Below are 19708 nucleotides of genomic sequence, written 5' to 3'. Positions count from 1 at the left end.
GGATTCGCCTTAAGCTCCTCTTCCTCCTCTGCTGATGAGGGACCCCCTCAAAGACGCCCCCGTAGAGCAGCTGAGACCCCCCCCCCCCCAATAATTGATCTCGTATGGACCCCACCACCAGACAATTTTGAGCCCCAGGTTCCTGAGTTTTTGGCCATGCCAGGAATCCAATTTGATTCCACAGGTCTCAGAGAAATTGACTTTTTCTAATTATTTTTCTCTGATGATTTTATAAATTTAATGGTGGACCAAACTAATTTATATGCCCAGCAGTTTATTGCTCAAAACCCCACGTCATCATTTGCTAGGTGGACCCCTGTAGATGCAGTAGAGATGATGACGTTTTGGGGTCTGGTGTTTCATATGGGCATAGTAAAAAAGCCAGAAATTAGGCAATATTGGAGTACAGATGTTCTGTACAGCACCCCATTTTACCGTATGGCCATGCCCCGGGCTCGATTTGAGACGATCCTTAAATTTTTGCATTACAACGATAATGCACAGTGCCCACCCAGAGATGATCCCACCTTTGACCGGCTATTCAAAGTCAGGCCGGTCATTGATCACTTCAGTGCCAAATTTGAAGACATGTACATCCCAGATAAATTCATTTGCATAGACGAGTCCCTTATACATTTTAAAGGAAGGGTTAAATTCCGCCAGTACCTTCCCAGTAAGAGGGCAAGGTATGGCATAAAAATGTATAAGCTGTGTGAAAGCACCTCAGGGTACACTCACAGGTTTAGGGTATATGAAGGGAAGGATTCAAGAATTGAACCGCCAGAATGCCCCCCCTCCCTCGTAGGTGTTAGTGGAAAAATTGTCTGGGATTTAGTGCACCCCTTCCTGGATAAAGGTTATCACCTCTATGTGGATAACTTTTACACCAGCATCCCCCTGTTTAAGGCCCTTGGTTCAAGAGGTACAGCAGCTTGCGGTACTGTGCGCAAGAACCAAAGAGGCCTCCCAAAAACGCACATTGCCCAAGTAATGAGAAGGGGTGAAAGCAGGGGAATATGCACCGAAAATATGTTGTTGGTCAAATATAAGGACAAGAGGGATGTCCTTATACTGACAACAATTCACGGAGAAAGTACCACCTCCGTCCCTGTACGAGGTACCAGTACCCACACCTCAAAACCTAATTGTATCCTGGATTACAATAGGTACATGGGCGGAGTGGATCTTTCAGATCAGGTACTGAAGCCGTACAGTGCCCTGCGGAAAACAAAAATCTGGTACAAGAAGCTGGCCGTGTATATCATCCAGATGGCACTGTATAACGCTTACGTGCTATTCCGTTCTACCGGCCAGAGGGGGACATTTATGCACTTTCAAGAGGAAGTCATAAAGGGCCTAATATTTGGGAACCAGCAGGCAGAGGGCCCCAGTACTTCTAGTACTGGCCCCCGTATTGTACCAGGGCAGCATTTTCCTGATGAAATCCCCTCCACTGGAAAAAAGGGCAGGACACAAAAAAGGTGCAAAGTTTGCTATAAAAAGGGAATAAGAAAGCAAACTATTTTCCAGTGTGACACTTGCCCCGACAAACCCGGCCTATGTATAAAGGAGTGTTTTAAAATATACCACACATCTATGGATTATTAGGTTCAGAATTTCACCGTGCTTCGGGGGTCTTGCTAATGCCACATAGCACCCACCATTCATTCCACCAGAATCTGAGCCGCAAAATCCAAAAATCACTCCTTCCCTTCTGAGTCCTGCCATGCACCCAACTGGTATTTTTTGGTCACATGTGAGGCATTGCCGTACTCGGGAGAAATTGGGGCACAGATTTTGGGGTGCTTTTTCTCCTTCATACCTTCTGAAAATGAAAAATTTTGAGCCAGAACTGCATTTTTGTGTAAAAAAATGTAATTTTTCATTTTCACTGCCCACTTGTATCAAAATTGGTGAAACCCCTGGGGGTTTGAAATGTACACTATACCCCTAGATGAATTCCCTGAGGGGTGTAGTTTGCAAAATGGGGTCACTTGTGGGGGGGTTCCACTGTATTGGTGCTTTGGGGGTCTTGCTAATGCGACATAGCACCCACCATCATTCCACCAGAATTTGTGCTGCAAAATCCAAAAATCACTCCTTCCCTTCTGAGTCCTGCCACTTTTTGGTCACACATGAGGCATTGCCGTACTCGGGAGAAATTGGGGCACAGATTTTGGGGTGCTTTGTCTCCTTCATTCCTTCTGAAAATGAAAAATTTTGAGCCAGAACTGCATTTTTGTGTAAAAAAATTTAATTTTTCATTTTCACTGCCCACTTGTATCAAAATTGGTGAAACCCCTGGGGGTTTGAAATGTACACTATACCCCTAGATGAATTCCCTGAGGGGTGTACTTTGCAAAATGGGGTGACTTGTGGGGGGGTTCCACTGTATTGGTGCAACATAGCACCCACCATTCATTCCACCAAAATCTGTGCTGCAAAATCCAAAAATCACTCCTTCCCTTCTGAGTCCTGCCATGCACCCAACTGGTATTTTTTGGTCACATGTGAGGCATTGCCGTACTCGGGAGAAATTGGGGCACAGATTTTGGGGTGCTTTTTCTCCTTCATACCTTCTGAAAATGAAAAATTTTGAGCCAGAACTGCATTTTTGTGTAAAAAAATGTAATTTTTCATTTTCACTGCCCACTTGTATCAAAATTGGTGAAACCCCTGGGGGTTTGAAATGTACACTATACCCCTAGATGAATTCCCTGAGGGGTGTAGTTTGCAAAATGGGGTCACTTGTGGGGGGGTTCCACTGTATTGGTGCTTGGGGGGTCTTGCTAATGCGACATAGCACCCACCAAAATTCCACCAGAATCTGAGCTGCAAAATCCAAAAATCACTCCTTCCCTTCTGAGTCCTGCCATGCACCCAACTGGTATTTTTTGGTCACATGTGAGGCATTGCCGTACTCGGGAGAAATTGGGGCACATATTTTGGGGTGCTTTTTCTCCTTCATACCTTCTGAAAATGAAAAATTTTGAGCCAGAACTGCATTTTTGTGTAAAAAAATTTAATTTTTCATTTTCACTGCCCACTTGTATCAAAATTGGTGAAACCCCTGGGGGTTTGAAATGTACACTATACCCCTAGATGAATTCCCTGAGGGGTGTAGTTTGCAAAATGGGGTCACTTGTGGGGGGGTTCCACTGTATTGGTGCTTGGGGGGTCTTGCTAATGCGACATAGCACCCACCAAAATTCCACCAGAATCTGAGCTGCAAAATCCAAAAATCACTCCTTCCCTTCTGAGTCCTGCCATGCACCCAACTGGTATTTTTTGGTCACATGTGAGGCATTGCCGTACTCGGGAGAAATTGGGGCACAGATTTTGGGGTGCTTTTTCTCCTTCATACCTTCTGAAAATGAAAAATTTTGAGCCAGAACTGCATTTTTGTGTAAAAAAATGTAATTTTTCATTTTCACTGCCCACTTGTATCAAAATTGGTGAAACCCCTGGGGGTTTGAAATGTACACTATACCCCTAGATGAATTCCCTGAGGGGTGTAGTTTGCAAAATGGGGTCACTTGTGGGGGGGTTCCTAACTTTTAGCATCTTATGGTGCCTAGAAACCTACATGGTGCCTAAAAAATAATCTCATAAAAAGGAGGCTCCAAAATCAAGTAGGTGCTCCTTCTATTATGAAGCCTGTGGTTTGGTCAACGTGCACACTAGGGCCACATATAGGATATTTATGAAAACAAAAGAATTGGGGGAATCAATTTTTAGTCACATTTCTCTAGTAAAATGTACTGTGTTCCTTAGAAAAATGTATTAAAATTGCAAATCTGCAAAAAAAAATGAAATTTTGAAATTTCACCTACACTTTGTTTTAATTCCTTTGAAACACCTAAAGGGTTAACAAACTTCCAAAATGCTGTTTTGAATACTGTGAGGGGTGCAGTTTTTGAAATGGTATCATTTATGGGGGTGTCTCACATACAAGTCCCTCAAAGTCACATCAGAACTGAACTGGTCCCTAAAAAAATCAGTGTTTGAAATTTTCTTGAAAATTTGAGAATTTGCTATTCATATTGTAAGCCTCCTAGTGTCCAAAAAAATTAAAAGGAAGTTGAAATAATGATGTCAACATAAAGTAGACATATGGTCTATGTTAGTTATTAACTATTTTGAGTGGTATGATTATTTGTCTCACAAGCAGAAAATTTAACATTTTGCAAATTGCTAAATTTTCCATTTTTTTACGACATTTTGGTATTTTTCACAAAAAAACACAGACTGTATCGACCCAAATTTACCACTAATTTGAAGTACAATGTGTCACGAAAAAACAATCTCAAAATCACTGGGATAAGTAAAAGCAAAAAAAAGTTATCCCCACTTAAGTGATACCTGTCAGATTTGAAAAAAAGGGCTCTGTCAGGAAGGCAAAAACTGGCTCTGTCAGGAAGGGGTTAAATGGCAACAAAACAGTTATGTAGTAGAACTACTGGCATACATTGTAGCAAAGACCTTGTTTTATAGAAGGAAAAATTCACAAATTAATTGCCACTATCTGCAATGCAAGTTCACTTATCACGAAGTGCTGATAAGTCAAAGGCATATGTGTTTTGTATCATGAAACATGCACCAGTTGTCTGTGGTACGATTCACTCATCAGCATGCGTACTTATATGCAGATACAAAACATTCACAATTTGCAAATGGTGCGATTTACATAATGATATACACACCTGGATACAAGTAAAAAACAGAACTGCTCAATGTGGTACCAATAAGTTCACCCTCAAACAAAGTCAAGTGTTGTTCTCACAATGCTACACCCCTATTCCAAACGTCTACACATTTGTTGGTGCTCAGATCCCCCGTTATACTGATTAAGGATGACTGTTACACCTAATTGCATTGCTATTAAACAGATAACACAGAGACACACTATATATCAAATCAGCGACAATTGCGGGCTTTAAGATATATCAGCAAGCCGTTTATGCTGATCAGTCATACATCAGATCTGCTGGCATACATTGTAAAGAAGACTTTGTTTTTATGAATGAAAGAAAGATGCACAGGTTAATTGCCGCTATCTGTAATGCAAGATCACTTGTCTCAAAGTGCTAATAGATCAAAGGCACATACATTTTTTAATGAGGAACAGAGCTGCTAAATGTATAACCAGTTAGTTCACCCATAATGCGGAGACACACTGTATAACACAATCAGCAACACATACGGGCTTAGAGTATATCAGCAAGCCGTTTGTGTCGATCAATAGAGCAGGGTAGAACAGATAATAGGGCAATCACTTCAAAGGTTTATTGCCATACGTGTTGCCGCCTTGCTGGTAGTAGCGAGAGAGCAAATGCTCTAATTAGCATACAAGGGAAGAGAGACAAACTAGCCACACAGTGAATGAATAAGTAAAAAGAGAGGGACCACTGCCCTGTGTAAGGAGCCAGGCCAGGCGGCCGAGACAATGAAGCTCCACAGGGAGGGGGACCCTCTTTACCGATCCTGTAAGTAGTTGCGAGGTCTCCTTCAGCCGCACTCAGGTAATTTTCAATTTCGTGCAGGAGAGCACTCTGCCGGTCACGTGTGCACACGCGGTCGGCTTCTGTGACGCGCGCTTCGCCGGAGCTTGGTCACACAGGCAGCGGACCCGGCACTGCAATGTGAAAGCGGTGCTAAGGTGGCCATACACCTTTATCGCCGTTTTTTTCTTGATTTTTTTTTTTTACCCATCAGTATGATAACTCATGTGAAAAGTGTGTTTTTACCTCCAGATCCAATGTGCGGTCCCATGCAGATCAGATCCAGAGATAGTCATGGCTGCCACATGGGTTTGTTAGATCCTGTGCAAGACCGTGGCATTGCATATGATACATATGCTTCCTTGCAGGCATTTAGCAAAGGTATCGCATGCATTACCTCGGCTTAGTGTATGGGGGCCTTTAGTAAGGCTAAGGCCACAGGTAGCATTTTAGTGCAGCTTGGCAGAAAGGAGCCTTTTGGTTTCATGCTTATGTCACAGAATAGGATCTATCCAGTGCCATGACAAGACTTCAAGTAGAACACAGTGCGGCCAAATACATTCATTTGTAAGTGTTCTATTGGAAATGGGGTTGTCATGTCTTCCTGCTCAACCACAGCATGTTGCAATTGAAGGTGGCTGCATTGAAGAACTTATGCATGCTTCTAAGCTGGTCCTGTTGAATGGGGCCTGCTAAAACGCTACTTGTGGCCCTAGCCTAATGCAGTTATCCAGTTGCATTTTTGAATACTGAAAACACACACTAGATATGGTATGTTCATCACTTTTATTTTCTATGCATTATTCATGAACATTACATTTTGGAATGTTTAGATGGCATGTCTGCACCAGATGTTGAGAATCTCAACAAGGAAAAGGCAAACAGCTACAAAAGCCCCAGGACACAAGATTTGACAGCAAAACTGAGGAAAGCTGTGGAAAAGGGAGATCTTGCCACATTTTCTGATCTTATTTGGAGCAATCCACGGTATCTTATCGGGTCTGGAGACAATCCAACTGTAGTTCAGGTATGATTGATAATAAAAATCCCATCGCCAAAGTAGACTGCAGAAACAAAATGTTTGAAAAGGCTGCCAAAGTCACAATTTATTAAGGCCCCCACACACTAGAACGATTTTTTGGCCGATTGTCCGATTTCCGACCGATCGGCCGATTTTACCGATAATCGTCCGATTATCGGTAAAAATCGGCCGATATATCAGACGATCGGTCGGAAATCGGACAATCGGCCAAAAAATCATTCTAGTGTGTGGGGGCCTTAAGATTTACCCTCTCCCCCTGTTCAAGTGTCATATACTATTCTGTGGTTACTGGGGTTGTTTGATTTTTTTTATTTGTGCAACATAAAAATGCTTTAAAACTAAGGCAACATATCTTTTCTGTAAGCTAACCTGAATTTTCTGTATGCTAACCTAGGCTTACAAAAAAGACTGCACAGTATGTCACTTGTACGTATGTTCGAGAGGCACAAATGATTTAGTGACTGAGGCTGTTGAGAATGTGTGTGTGTGTGTGTGTGTGTGTGTGTATATATGTGTATGTACAAACACAGGGGGCCCAGCACTCACTACAACAAACTAACTCACCTTAGCATTAAAATAATCAATTAAATAAATAATGGGGTTTTAGTTCATGAATTGATCAATGCATTTAAGCTTGCAGCCCATCGCCAAGGGACCCCATTTCACTGCAAGTCCTACTAGGGGTCCCTTGGCGATGGGCTGCAAGCTTAAATGCATTGATCAATTTATGAACTAAAACCCCATTATTTATTTAATTGATTATTTTAATGCTAAGGTGAGTTAGTTTGTTGTAGTGAGTGCTGGGCCCCCTGTGTTTGTACTTACTAGAGTGTGTGGTCACAGGCCACTGCACCCCAACCTGGGAGGTGGGTGCTGTTTGCACCCCATTGAGACAGGTAAAGACAACATTTCGAGGACTTTAATACCTCGTCATCAGGTCAAAGACATATACAAAAATAGTGTGTGTGTGTGTGTGTGTGTGTGTGTATGTGTATGTATGTATGTATGTATGTATGTATATATATATATATATATATATATATATATATATATATATATATATATATATATATATATATATATATATATTTCTACCTAAGTGTATCGTCTCCTGGTGCGGGACCTCTGGGCGATATATGTGTGTGCGCGTGCCGTCACTCTCATGCCTCAAATACAGTGTAGAGCAGGGATGGGAAACTTCGGCCCTCCAGCTGTTGTTGAACTGCACATCCCAGTATGCCATGCAAACAGATTTAGCATGGCCAATTTAAAAAACGGTAGCAGGGCATCCTCGGATGTGCAGTTCAACAGCTGGAGGGCCAAAGGTTCCTTATCCCTGGTGTAAAGCATCAGGGGATATATAAACTGCTTTACATTCAAATGCAGTGCAACAATATACTTCATGCTAGATAAACACTTGGCATACCCCATTTTACATTCAAGCAATAGTGTGAATTGCACAACCAATATACAAAGAATGACATTGATTTAACTAACCTTTTAGATTAGATTTCTGACTGCATCAGAAATTAAATAAATAAGTATTTTCTTTTGGAAGTCTATATAGGAACTCCATTCAACAACATATGGGGAACAAGGGGATATTACCTAATACTGGAAAGATTTTAATAATTGTGGCCACTGAACGTTCTTAGATGAAGGTTTAGTACTGTTCATTCTAGCACCCTGCATCTTTCAGAACCCGTGCAATTTCCCTTTCCTGCCTGCACGTCACTCTCTGCTGTGGTGCTTCTACCACACATCTGGTCTGAATATCTGTGCTGAAATACAGACCTGACCTGTGCTAGAAGCATGACTGCAGAGAGTGACCCTAGCAGACAGGGAAGAGATGGTTCCAGTTGTTAGGTTGACAGTCAATAGATTATTATTGATCGACATGCACTATTTTTGCATTTTTCAATCGGATTACTTGTTCATAGTTTCTGATCCCTGTGGACTAAAATTGGGAGCGGTGAAGTATACCAGGTGAAGCTGAGCAAGGCACCTTGTCTGAAGCATGGCGAGCGAATCATTACAGTAATTGGGGATCATGTCGACAGATGTTGTGCATGTTGCCCTTTTGCTTGTTTCAATCAATAGTGGTAGACCTAATGACTATCAACCTTGTTAATGTCGACCTAATGATCCACACCCGGAGTAGGAACATGCACGGTTTTTGAAAGATGCAGGGTGTTAGAATGAACACTAGGGGCCAAGTGATAAAATGGAGAGTGATAAACAACCAACCAATCAACTCCTGCCTGACATTTTTCAAACAGTCTGTGACATGTGAGGTAGGAGCTGATTGGCTGGCTGTTTATCACTTCATTTTATCTCTTTTGAACATTCATGCATCTGGCCCTAGGTCAGTCATGGCTTTATAACCACAATATTAGTAGAAAATTGAACCCATGAAAACTTTTGTCTTTGTATGTAATGGTCATGTCTTCCACTACTTGTGTCCTTAACCTTTGCATAAAGATTTGTCAGTTAAGTTCACATCCAAGCCCTGGCCCATTCTTGCCGGTTCCAGTTACGCAACATTGCTCGCATCAGGCCCTTTATCTCACAGAGTGCAACTAAGCTGATCATCCACTCATTGGTCATCTCACGGCTTGACTACTGTAATGCTCTTCTCACCGGCCTCGCTCAATCCCAACTAGCTCCTCTCCAATCTGTCCTCAATGCTGCAGCCAGGCTTATCTTCCTCTCCCGCCTCTCTAATTCTGCTACTCCCCTTCAACAAAATCTGCACTGGCTTCCATTCCCCTACAGAATCCTCTTCAAACACCTCACACTCACATACAGGGCCATCTCTAATTCTATTGCTCCATTTATCTCTAACCTCATCTCCATTCATACACCCTCCCGCCCTCTACGGTCAGCTGACGACTGTCGTCTCTCCTCCACCCTGATCACTGCTTCCCATGCTAGAGTACAGGACTTTGCCCGTGCTGCACCCCTTCAGTGGAACGCACTCCCTCGCTCCATTAGACTCTCCCCGACCTTGCAAAGCTTCAAACGGCACTGAAAACTCACCTATTCATCAAAGCGTACCCTTCCACTGCATAAACCAGCTGGTTCTCCGACCCCTTGCCTGTTTACATCCTGCTATCTAACCACCACCCCCTCGCTTGCACCTCTTGTAATCTGTCTGTCTCCCCTTCCTACTAGATTGTAAGCTCCTCCGAGTAGGGCCCTCTTCCCTCCTGTTGTCAAAGCCCACTTCTCTTCACATTTCACTCACGGCTCTCCTTTACTCCAACACTCAGTGACCATCTTCGTCTGCATACTCATCTCCATCATTGGCCTCAAGCCTCTTATAGTATGTTGATTGAGTCCTCACTACTTGTATTCAAGCTGTAATGTGTATTGAACTGTGGTGCTCTTTATTTGTACTGTATTTTTGTTATTTATTCAATGTTATGCCAAGTTTTGTCTCCCTGTATTGTTCCTTTGTACGGCGCTGCGAAACACTTGTGGCGCCTTATAAATAAAATTATAATAATAATAAGTTCCATATACATTTGAATGCTTACTGGCATACTGAGTTAATGTCAGCATGGATAGTGTGATGGGAATAGCATGGCACAAACTGTGTGGAGTTTTTATAGTCTTCCTCATGCTTGCATGGATTTCTTCCGGCTACACCGGTTTCCACTCACAATATAAGAATATATATTAACCATAACATTTGGTGGAGAAATTAGATTGTAAGCTTTGCTGCGGCAGGGACTGCTATGAATGGCTCAATTTATTCTCTGTTGTGGAAAGTATATGCTATAATAACTGGTAACAAATATGCTTACCTAAATTCAGTTTAACACTGGGACTTTTAAATTGTGCTTCTAACTGTGAAGTGTATTGAACTATGCAGATACTCTGTACCATTTCATCAGTACAGTAACAACAATGAGCAACCAAATACATTATTGTGCATTATAGCAATATCTGGTTGCATGTTTGTGTTGGAACATTAAAATGGAAAGACTCTTGTTTTTGACAGGACTTTTTTTTTTTTCGCTACAGGAAGGGTGCCGATACAACGTCCTTCATGTGGCAGCTAAGGAGAACCAGGCTGGAATCAGCCAACTGTTACTGGATGCATTGGAGAACCCAGAATTCATGAGACTCATGTACCCCGATGATGATGATGACAATATGCTTCAGAAACGGATAAGATATATTGTTGATCTCTATCTAAACACACCTGATAAAATGGTAAATGACCATAGAAAAATTGCAGGTGTTTCTATGAAATGTCTCGTTGTGTTGGCAACAGGTTATATTTTATATAATATTTTTATGTCTTTCAGGGTTTTGATACACCTCTGCATTTTGCTTGCAAGTTTGGCAATTTCGAGGTTGTTAATGTGTTGTGCTCACATCCTGACATCATAAAGAATCCTAGAAACAAGTATAATCAGACGCCAGAGGAGGTAAATAACTTGTATACTGTAGCAATTGGTTAAGAATGTAATAAAATGGCTACCTATTAAAGCACTTGTTCGTTTAATATACTGTTTTGTTTTACATAATCTTTTTTAAGTTAGCATATTTAGTTTGTTGTAATTTTGCTTGCTGCTTGTGTACAGTCTATTTTGGAGTTAACTAAAAAGGTATGCGATCATTAGGTGGACAGTGTCTAGGCCGACATGCATTTCTCTGACATGCAGCAGGGACCACTGGAATCACATCGGTATTAGAGCTGGGAATGCTGGGAGCTAGGCACTTCTTAATAATAATTAGGGGATACTGGCTCCTCCCCTCTAAGACCCACAATCCCCCAGTGAGAAAATTGTGCCAGGGAGTTAGGTCACAGTTTTTTCTGCTCCTGCACATTTTTCTAGCTTTTGCTATATACATAGATTTTTACATCTTTCGCTTGATAGCAAGTGTGAATCCCTTCCCCACTTATTGAAAGGTGTGGGTCCGGGCATTCAGCGCCCCTGGAGTTCCAGGTCGTCAGTCAGGACCTCGCTAAAGGTACCTGCCTGCACGGTTTCCGTGCTCCTGCCGCCCCTCCATCAAAGGGGACGCCAGTCACGAAGGAGAAGCCTCCGGTGGTGAGTAAGGCGCTGAGCGCACTTTCCACACGCCGTCCCCTGCTTCTCCGTCTGCCGCGCTGTGCGCGGGTCTCTGCAGCGTTGTGAGGACGCCGCCATCTTGCAAACCGCGCGTACCTGTGTACTAGTCCCACGCGGCAGAACTAAGTGCCGGAGGCATTACATGCGGTGAGCGCTAGCAAGCGGGTGGCTCTGGGCGCTGTCAGGACTGCACAGGCTGGCTAGGTAGGAGGGAGAGGGGACACGCTGTTACACGGAGGCGGGCATGGCGCGGCCATTACGCAGATACACAGTAAGGCTGACTCTTTCCTGTTCACAGGTGACTGCAGCTTAGAGGGCTCTGAAAAAAGGTTTTATTACTGACACAGTGTTTTGCGCTGTATTGGTCTTGGTGTAACAGGGCTCATTCTCCTCCAGGTCTCACAGAACCCTGAGGTTTCTGGCTTGTGAGAGGTGTATCTGTACTCAGTGTGTGTGTGCAAGATCCTGTATCGCACGCTGTTGTTGGACCGGGCGAGCAGGGATCATGACGGGCAAGTCCAAGGCCTCTCAGAAGGTTTTCGCTTGTACTGTCTGTACAACAAAGTTTTCTCAATACACAGCTGAGGGCAATGCCACTGTTTGTCAGTCATGTTCAGGTGCTGAATCTGCATCACTGGCGGGGTCTCAGGCGCCCCAGTGGGCCTCAACCTTAGTGGGTACTATGTCAAAACTCACTTCTGAATTGGCGCTGGCTCGCAGAGCAGAGCCATCTTGGGCTACAGCCCTAGCAAGGTCTGTGGAGGGGTTAGCTAACTCCATGAACAGACCAGAGAGGCCTTCTGCATCCAGCAATAAGCGTCCTTATCAGGCTATTATTGTGGAGGATGATTTAGAGGAGGAACAGGATCCATTTCACGAAATGGAAGATGGTGAATGGGAAGAGGTTCAGGATGTCATTCCTGAGGGAGAGCCTACACCTTTAGGGATAGAGGCTCTTATTATGGCGGTAAAGGAGGTACTTCGTTTACCGGACGATCCCAGACCAGAGCCGCAGGAATTTGATCTGTTTGGTGGGGTTCAGAAAACATCAGTGGTCTTTCCCTGTCCAAATCAGGATCAGCTTGTGGCTGCATGGAAGAACCCGGACAAACGGTTTCAGATTCCCAAGCGTTTTCCTTCTCTGTATCCCTTTGAGCCAACCGCCCTAAGCAGGTGGGAGACTCCACCTCCTGTGGACACCTCAGTTTCCCGTCTGTCCAAGAAGACAACTCTGCCAGTCCCGGGGGCTTCGGCCTTGAAAGATCCCTCAGATAGAAAGATGGAGGCTACTCTCAAGGCCATTTATGTAGCAGCAGGGACTCAACTCAGACCGGCTATAGTTTCGGCCTGGGTAAATAGGGCAAATGTAAAATGGGCGGAGCTAATCATTGAAGGATTGGAGACAGGTATGCCCATGGATGAGATTCGCTGCTTAGCTGAACACGTTAAGGAGTCTGCTATGTTCTTAGGAGAGGCGGCTAAGGATGTATCCTTGATCTCTTCTAGAATCTCAGCAAGCGCCATTTCTGCACGGAGAGCCCTCTGGCTTCGCTCTTGGCAGGCGGACGCGGAATCTAAAAGAGCTGTGGAGGGTCTTCCCTTTTCCGGGGACATCCTTTTCGGACCTGAATTAGATAAGTGGATCTCACAGGCGACGGGAGGAAAGTCGGCATTTTTACCGTCGGCAGCTCCTCCTCCTCCTAGACGACAGTTCGCAGGTCCGTCTTTTCAGTCCTTTCGGACGCAGCGCCCCTTCCGGGGCAGAGGAAGAGGTTTCCAGTCGACCAGAGGTTCCAGAGCCAGAGCCCGACCTCAGGCTGCACCAAGAGTCCAGGAACCTAAGCCCCAGCAGAAGCAGGTGGCATGACGGTTTACCAGCTTCCGTAAACAGTTTACCCGTAGGTGCCCGTCTGTTGGCCTTCGGAACCCAATGGTTCTCCCTTTCGGAGGATCCTTGGGTTCGCAGGGTAGTGTCAGAGGGGTACCGAATTCAGTTCGATTCCACTCCTCCGGTACGGTTCTTCACAACGGCTCTGCCAACATCTCAGGAAAAGAGAACGAGCCTGTTAGAGGCCATTCGGATCTTGCTGGAGGCTCAGGTCATCATGCCGGTCCCAGCAGCTCAGAGGAACACAGGGTTCTACTCAACCCTCTTTGTAGTCCCCAAGCCGGATGGGTCAGTCAGGCCCATTCTCAACCTGAAGCCTTTGAATCTGTTAGTCTCGTATCAACCATTCAAGATGGAATCAATCCACTCAGTGATTTCTTCGTTGGAGCCAGGGGAGTACATGATATCATTGGATATCAAGGATGCTTACCTACACATCCCGATTTGGATCTCTCACCAGGCCTTTCTTCGTTTTGCCATCGGTCGGGATCATTTTCAGTTCAGGGCTCTGCCTTTCGGATTATCGTCAGCGCCCAGAGTATTCACCAAGACTCTATCAGTAGCCGTCGCATACCTCAGATGTCAGGGGGTGACAATAATCCCCTATCTGGACGATCTCCTAATCAAGGCTCCAACGAGGGAGTTACTGGAGAGTCAGGCGAGGTTAACTACTCAGACGCTCACCAGCCTGGGGTGGATAATGAATTTCAAGAAATCCTCTTTAGTTCCATCCAAGAGGATCTTGTTCCTAGGTCTTTGGCTAGACACGGAGTCTCTGAGGGTCTTCCTGCCAGAAGACAAGATCCAGGCTATCTTGCTCCTAGTTCAGAAGATCTTACTTCCACAGAGGATCAGCCTACATCTGTGTACCCAGCTGCTAGGGAAGATGGTGGCAGCCTTCCCAGCTCTAACGTGGGGACGTTTCCACTCAAGACCGTTTCAGTGGGATCTTCTCAGAAAGGGTGCGGGCTCGCACCTGAATCTGCACAAAAGGATCCACTTGTCGGCCGAGGCAAGACATTCTCTTCTGTGGTGGCGACACAGAAGGAACTTAATAGAGGGTCGTCGGTTTGCAGTCCAGGACTGGATTGTGTTGACAACGGACGCAAGTCTCCGCGGCTGGGGGGCCGTAGTGCTTCATCTCTGCCTCCAGGGCAGGTGGGACCTGCAGGAGAGTCGCTTGTCCATCAATGTGTTGGAGATCAGAGCCATATACAATGCTCTGTTGGAGGCTCAGGAGTTCCTTCAGGGTCAACACATAAAGATAAGGTCGGACAATGCCACGGCAGTCGCCTACGTGAACAGGCAGGGCGGCACGAGGAGCAGCATGGCCATGAAGGAGGTAAAGAAGGTTCTTCAGTGGGCAGAACGGTCAGGAGCAATTCTGCTGGCAGTGTTCCTTCCAGGTCGGGAAAATCTAGAGGCAGATTTCCTCAGCAGGGAGGACCTTCACCCAGGCGAGTGGTCTCTCAACCCCGAGGTGTTTCGGGAGCTCACCGACAGGTGGGGAGTTCCCGAGGTGGATCTGATGGCGTCTCAGAAGAATCACCAGCTACCAGCATACGTGGCACGTACAAGAGACCCTCAGGCCATAGCGGCAGACGCTCTGTCGACTCCGTGGGAGTTCAGTTTTGTCTACCTGTTCCCGCCACTTCCACTTCTGGGCCAGGTGCTCAAGAGGCTCAAGAGGGAACCAGTGCAAGCTATTCTGATAGCGCCCTGGTGGCCTCGCAGAACGTGGTTTTCAGACATCCAGATGTTACTGGCAGACGAGCCAGTTCGGTTGCCCCTCAGACCGGATCTTCTTCTGCAGGGACCCTTCTTCCATCAGAATCTGCCACAGCTACATTTGACGGCGTGGCTGTTGAGACCGAGGTCTTGCGGGAGAAGGGAATTCCAAGAGCTGTAATCCCTACGATGTTAAGAGCTCGAAAGCCCGCCTCAGCAGCGCATTATCACAGAATATGGCGCTCATATGCGGGTTGGTGCGAGTCTAAGGGCTGGCCATTCCGAGTATTCAAATTGTCCCGCCTTCTGTTGTTCTTACAGAAGGGGTTGGATGGGGGTCTGAGACTGGGTTCTCTTAAGGTCCAGGTTTCAGCCTTGTCTGTTCTCTTTCAGAAGAGATTGGCCCTCATTCCTGAGATACAGACATTTTTTCAAGGGGTGCTTCGAGTACAGCCTCCCTTCGTACCTCCCACAGCTCCTTGGGATCTGGACTTGGTACTAGCCTTCTTGAGGTCTGAGACCTTTGAGCCACTGAACAGGGTGGAACTGAAGTTCTTGTGCTGGAAGACAGTACTCTTGCTAGCCCTTGCCTCAGCTCGCCGGGTTTCGGAGCTGAGTGCTCTGTCCTGTAAGCCTCCGTATTTAATTTTCCACGAGGACAGAGCAGAACTGCGTACCCAGGCCGGGTTCCTTCCGAAGGTGGTATCCTCATACCACATTAACCAGCCTATCGTGGTTCCGGCCTTCCAGGGAGATTCGCCAGAACAATCCTCCTTGGACGTGGTCAGGGCGCTTCGGATTTACGTCAAGAGAACCAGGTCTATACGCAAATCGGATTCCTTATTTGTACTCTATGACGCCTTCCGCAGTGGGTGGCCTGCGTCAAAACAGACAATTGCACGATGGATCAAGTGGACAATCCGTAGTGCTTATCTTCATGCGGGACAGGTACCTCCTGTCTCCTTAACGGCACACTCTACCAGATCGGTGAGTACGTCGTGGGCCGCTGATAGAGGGGCCTCTATCTCTCAGCTTTGCAGAGCGGCCACTTGGTCGTCTCAGAACACGTTTGTTAAGTTTTACCAGTTCGATACTTTTGCAGCTTCGGCTTCAACTTTTGGTCGTCTGGTTCTACAGAATCCCTAGCACTCTCCCTCCCGGGGCTTGGTCTTTGGAACCTCCCCGATGTGATTCCAGTGGTCCCTGCTGCATGTCAGAGAAAAGAGGATTTTGGTACTTACCGGTAAATCCATTTCTCTGAGATCAGCAGGGACCACTGGACACCCGCCCGGCTGTTGGATTCTGCCTGTTGTGGTTGCTGTTGCAGCCCGGTCCGATACCTGCGTGTTGTATGTATGGTTTTGTTGTTTATGGTTTTTCTGTAACCCTTTCCTCTGGTGGGCCAATTTCCTCACTGGGGGATTGTGGGTCTTAGAGGGGAGGAGCCAGTATCCCCTAATTATTATTAAGAAGTGCCTAGCTCCCAGCATTCCCAGCTCTAATACCGATGTGATTCCAGTGGTCCCTGCTGATCTCAGAGAAATGGATTTACCGGTAAGTACCAAAATCCTCTTTTTTTCATCATTCACGCAGTACACTAGTACGGTATCCATGTCAACAGACACCAAAAACCATGAAAAACTCAAGTCAACCTTATACATTTCAACCTTTTAACCATGTTGACATAATGCATGTTGACCTTTTCATGTGTCCATCTATTGACCGTGTCAGACCTATGATCCACACCAACTAAAAAAAAAAAAAAATCTGAACATTTACATATGCAGTAACTACAGAAAGAGAAAAATGGTTAGCTGAGTCACCAATCGTATTGAAGACAAGGGGTTCCACCCAGATGTTAGCATATGTTTATTATGTGACGTCTATCTTGGTCATATTATACATGACTGGATACATATGATATACTGGTGGTGGGATATACAGAGTCTTTCGACAGGGGCTCTGTTATTAACCGAACCACTGCACTCCATTGCCTAGACCACCAAAACCCTGCCATTCGCATTCTGATCCTTTTCAAGTTCCTGGCACGAGTGTTTTGCAATGGCAGAGTAACAGATCTCACCAACTGCCCCACTGTTTTATTGGCTTGCTACATTATACACTACAGACTGATCACCAGCTGTTAAAGGGAATAACCCTTTATGCCTTATAGTACAATTTCTTCAATTACTGTTTAGGTGGTGCTCTATGGCTACTTACCATCCTCAAGGTGCCCATAGGTTGGTTATTTGTACACGGGTTCAGTTTGGTATGGGTAATGCTGCTTATAGGTCAATTTGCTATTTGACCTCCTATATGCGCAATCCTTAATGTATTGAACAACATTTTCCTTAAGACTGTTAATTCATATACATGCTTTTTGATGTAGTGCTTTCCCTAAGGCACTTTGTACCCATGATCTTTTCAGTAACTATTATTTGCTTTAAGAAAATGTAATGAGGGGTTAGTTGCTGCCCTACAACTTAAGGGTTTCAGGATTATTCAGTACCTGGATGATCTTCTGGCTAACGAGTCGTGTCACTTTACAGGAACTTTTGTTCTTGCCCAGTTCAGCACCTGGTGCACATGGGAGCCCTCATGTACACCCAGCTTCTATGTGCTTTTCTTCCCAGGGACAAGATTACATTATATCAGACATTGAGCCTCTGCTTAAGAAGAGAATCTAGGCCTCAATGCATGTGCTTTGTAGGGAATATGGTTTTTACTTTCGACATGTTTGTATTCTTTCAGGCAGTGCAGCAAACAAGTGGAACACCTCTCCATTTAGATAGTCTGAGCTGATATTTGTCTCTAGACCAACATCACTTTTTTGTTGTGTGTTCACCTCTGTCACCTGGTCAGGTCTTCTTGGTCCATCAGTGGGTTTTTCTCACTATGGACACCTGCCTCAGAAACTGCGTCGCATTCACTCAGGAGTGACTTTTCCGGTTACCTGTCAGACAGAAAAACTCTTGGATGATTTGCAGGGCACTCTGTCAGACTCATCCACGGCTCCAGGGCCTTTCATAAACTGATCTGCCCATGCAACGGTCTATTGCCTGCATAAGGTGCCTTTGGAAGCTGCCTGGGGATGTGGGAGGTCTACAGAATCCTGAGGTGGGTGGAACAACTTCTTCCAATGCTGTCAGAGGTTTACCCCTTCTCACCATGAGGTTTTTCAATCAACTGGTGGACCTTGTGGGTCACCCACTCATACACATGATGGCTCTTGTCTCTGCAACAAATTCCATGTTACTGTTCCAGGACTTGAAGGGGGCATGCCACGTGGATGCTCTTTCTGTTCCTTGTATTTTTCAACTTCTTCAGCAGTGTCTTCAACACTACATGATCATAGAATTCAGAGATATTGGTTACGGGTATGGGTCATTAGGGTCAACATGACCCTGTCTGCCTAATGACCGTATCCCTTGGTTATTTATATTTGCATAAATGTATGATTTAAGCCCCAAGCCGTCATGAAGGCTTCTGTATATATTGGGGGTCCTTAGTGCTATATCTAGGTGGGGGGTACGGCACCCCATAAAAACGGCATAATCCAGAAAGCTCAGAGCAGCACACCAGTGAAAATACTATAGTGGTAATAAATATTAGTGATAGGAAGCCAAAGCTATATATATATAGAAAGTCAAAAATATAATGAATGTAATTTCAAATACTAAATAAATAGTGTGAGTGGGGAAAAAAAATAGTAAGTGTTAATAGAATGTGTTGGACTACACTACCACACTAGAGCCATCCAACCCAACCAATGCAGGGGCACGGCACCCCACATCTCCGTTACCCTAAATTGGGTCTACTATTAACCAGCAAGCAGCCACATGATAATGGCTCCTTACTTAAATATATCCAAACTAAGAGCTACCTACCTTGGAGCAACCCCATAATACACTGTGTGGCATGCCTCTCACAAGAGATCTATATAATTGGCAGATGCACTCAGGTGCATGAAAGGTACATTGTTCCTTCCAGCTCACTGAATGGTATTAGTAACCAGTCTTGAACACCACATAATAGTATATTTATTTGTAGGTTTACTGGTGCAGTGGCCAGAGACACTGAACTCTTCACAATGTTATTAACAAGTAGATTATATGCTGACAAATCTGAATACACAGGATGTCGGTCTGTAATTTCTCAGGCATTTCAACACTATTCAGTATTGACCGTGGCATTGGCGTATATTGACTTTTTTTTTGCATTCTTTATTTGTAACTTAACATTTCATTAAATTCCTATTTTGTACACAGGTCATATGTGAACGAAGCAAAAATAAGTCTGCAGAATTGAAAGAAAAGATTAAAGAATATTTAAAAGGTGTGTATTGTGTTTTCCATTGATTATTTAATTTTTTGAGCTATAAAACGTTAGTCCTATGTGAACTGAAGAAGTCTTATACTGTAGAACTTTGACCCCCACCTAGGTCACCTGTGGGTATATTAGG

At 44.8% G+C, this 19708-nt stretch overlaps 1 protein-coding gene across 2 annotated transcripts in view; it reads left to right on the top strand.

The window, feature by feature from the left end:
• The window catches only part of ANKLE2 (ankyrin repeat and LEM domain containing 2), a 49490-nt gene that overhangs the window by 18562 nt on the left and 11220 nt on the right, over window positions 1-19708 (top strand). For both annotated transcript variants that reach the window (XM_083149857.1, XM_083149848.1), the window contains exons 4-7: window positions 6335-6528; window positions 10573-10764; window positions 10860-10982; window positions 19515-19581. In XM_083149857.1, the coding sequence (XP_083005983.1) occupies window positions 6335-6528; window positions 10573-10764; window positions 10860-10982; window positions 19515-19581 (576 nt within the window). The remainder of the gene's footprint in view (window positions 1-6334; window positions 6529-10572; window positions 10765-10859; window positions 10983-19514; window positions 19582-19708) is intronic.

Source organism: Crinia signifera, chromosome 1, assembly GCF_055691185.1.
Source record: "Crinia signifera chromosome 1, ASM5569118v1, whole genome shotgun sequence".
NCBI classification, from domain to species: Eukaryota; Metazoa; Chordata; class Amphibia; order Anura; family Myobatrachidae; genus Crinia; species Crinia signifera.
This window is presented reverse-complemented; position numbering and strand designations above follow the sequence as displayed.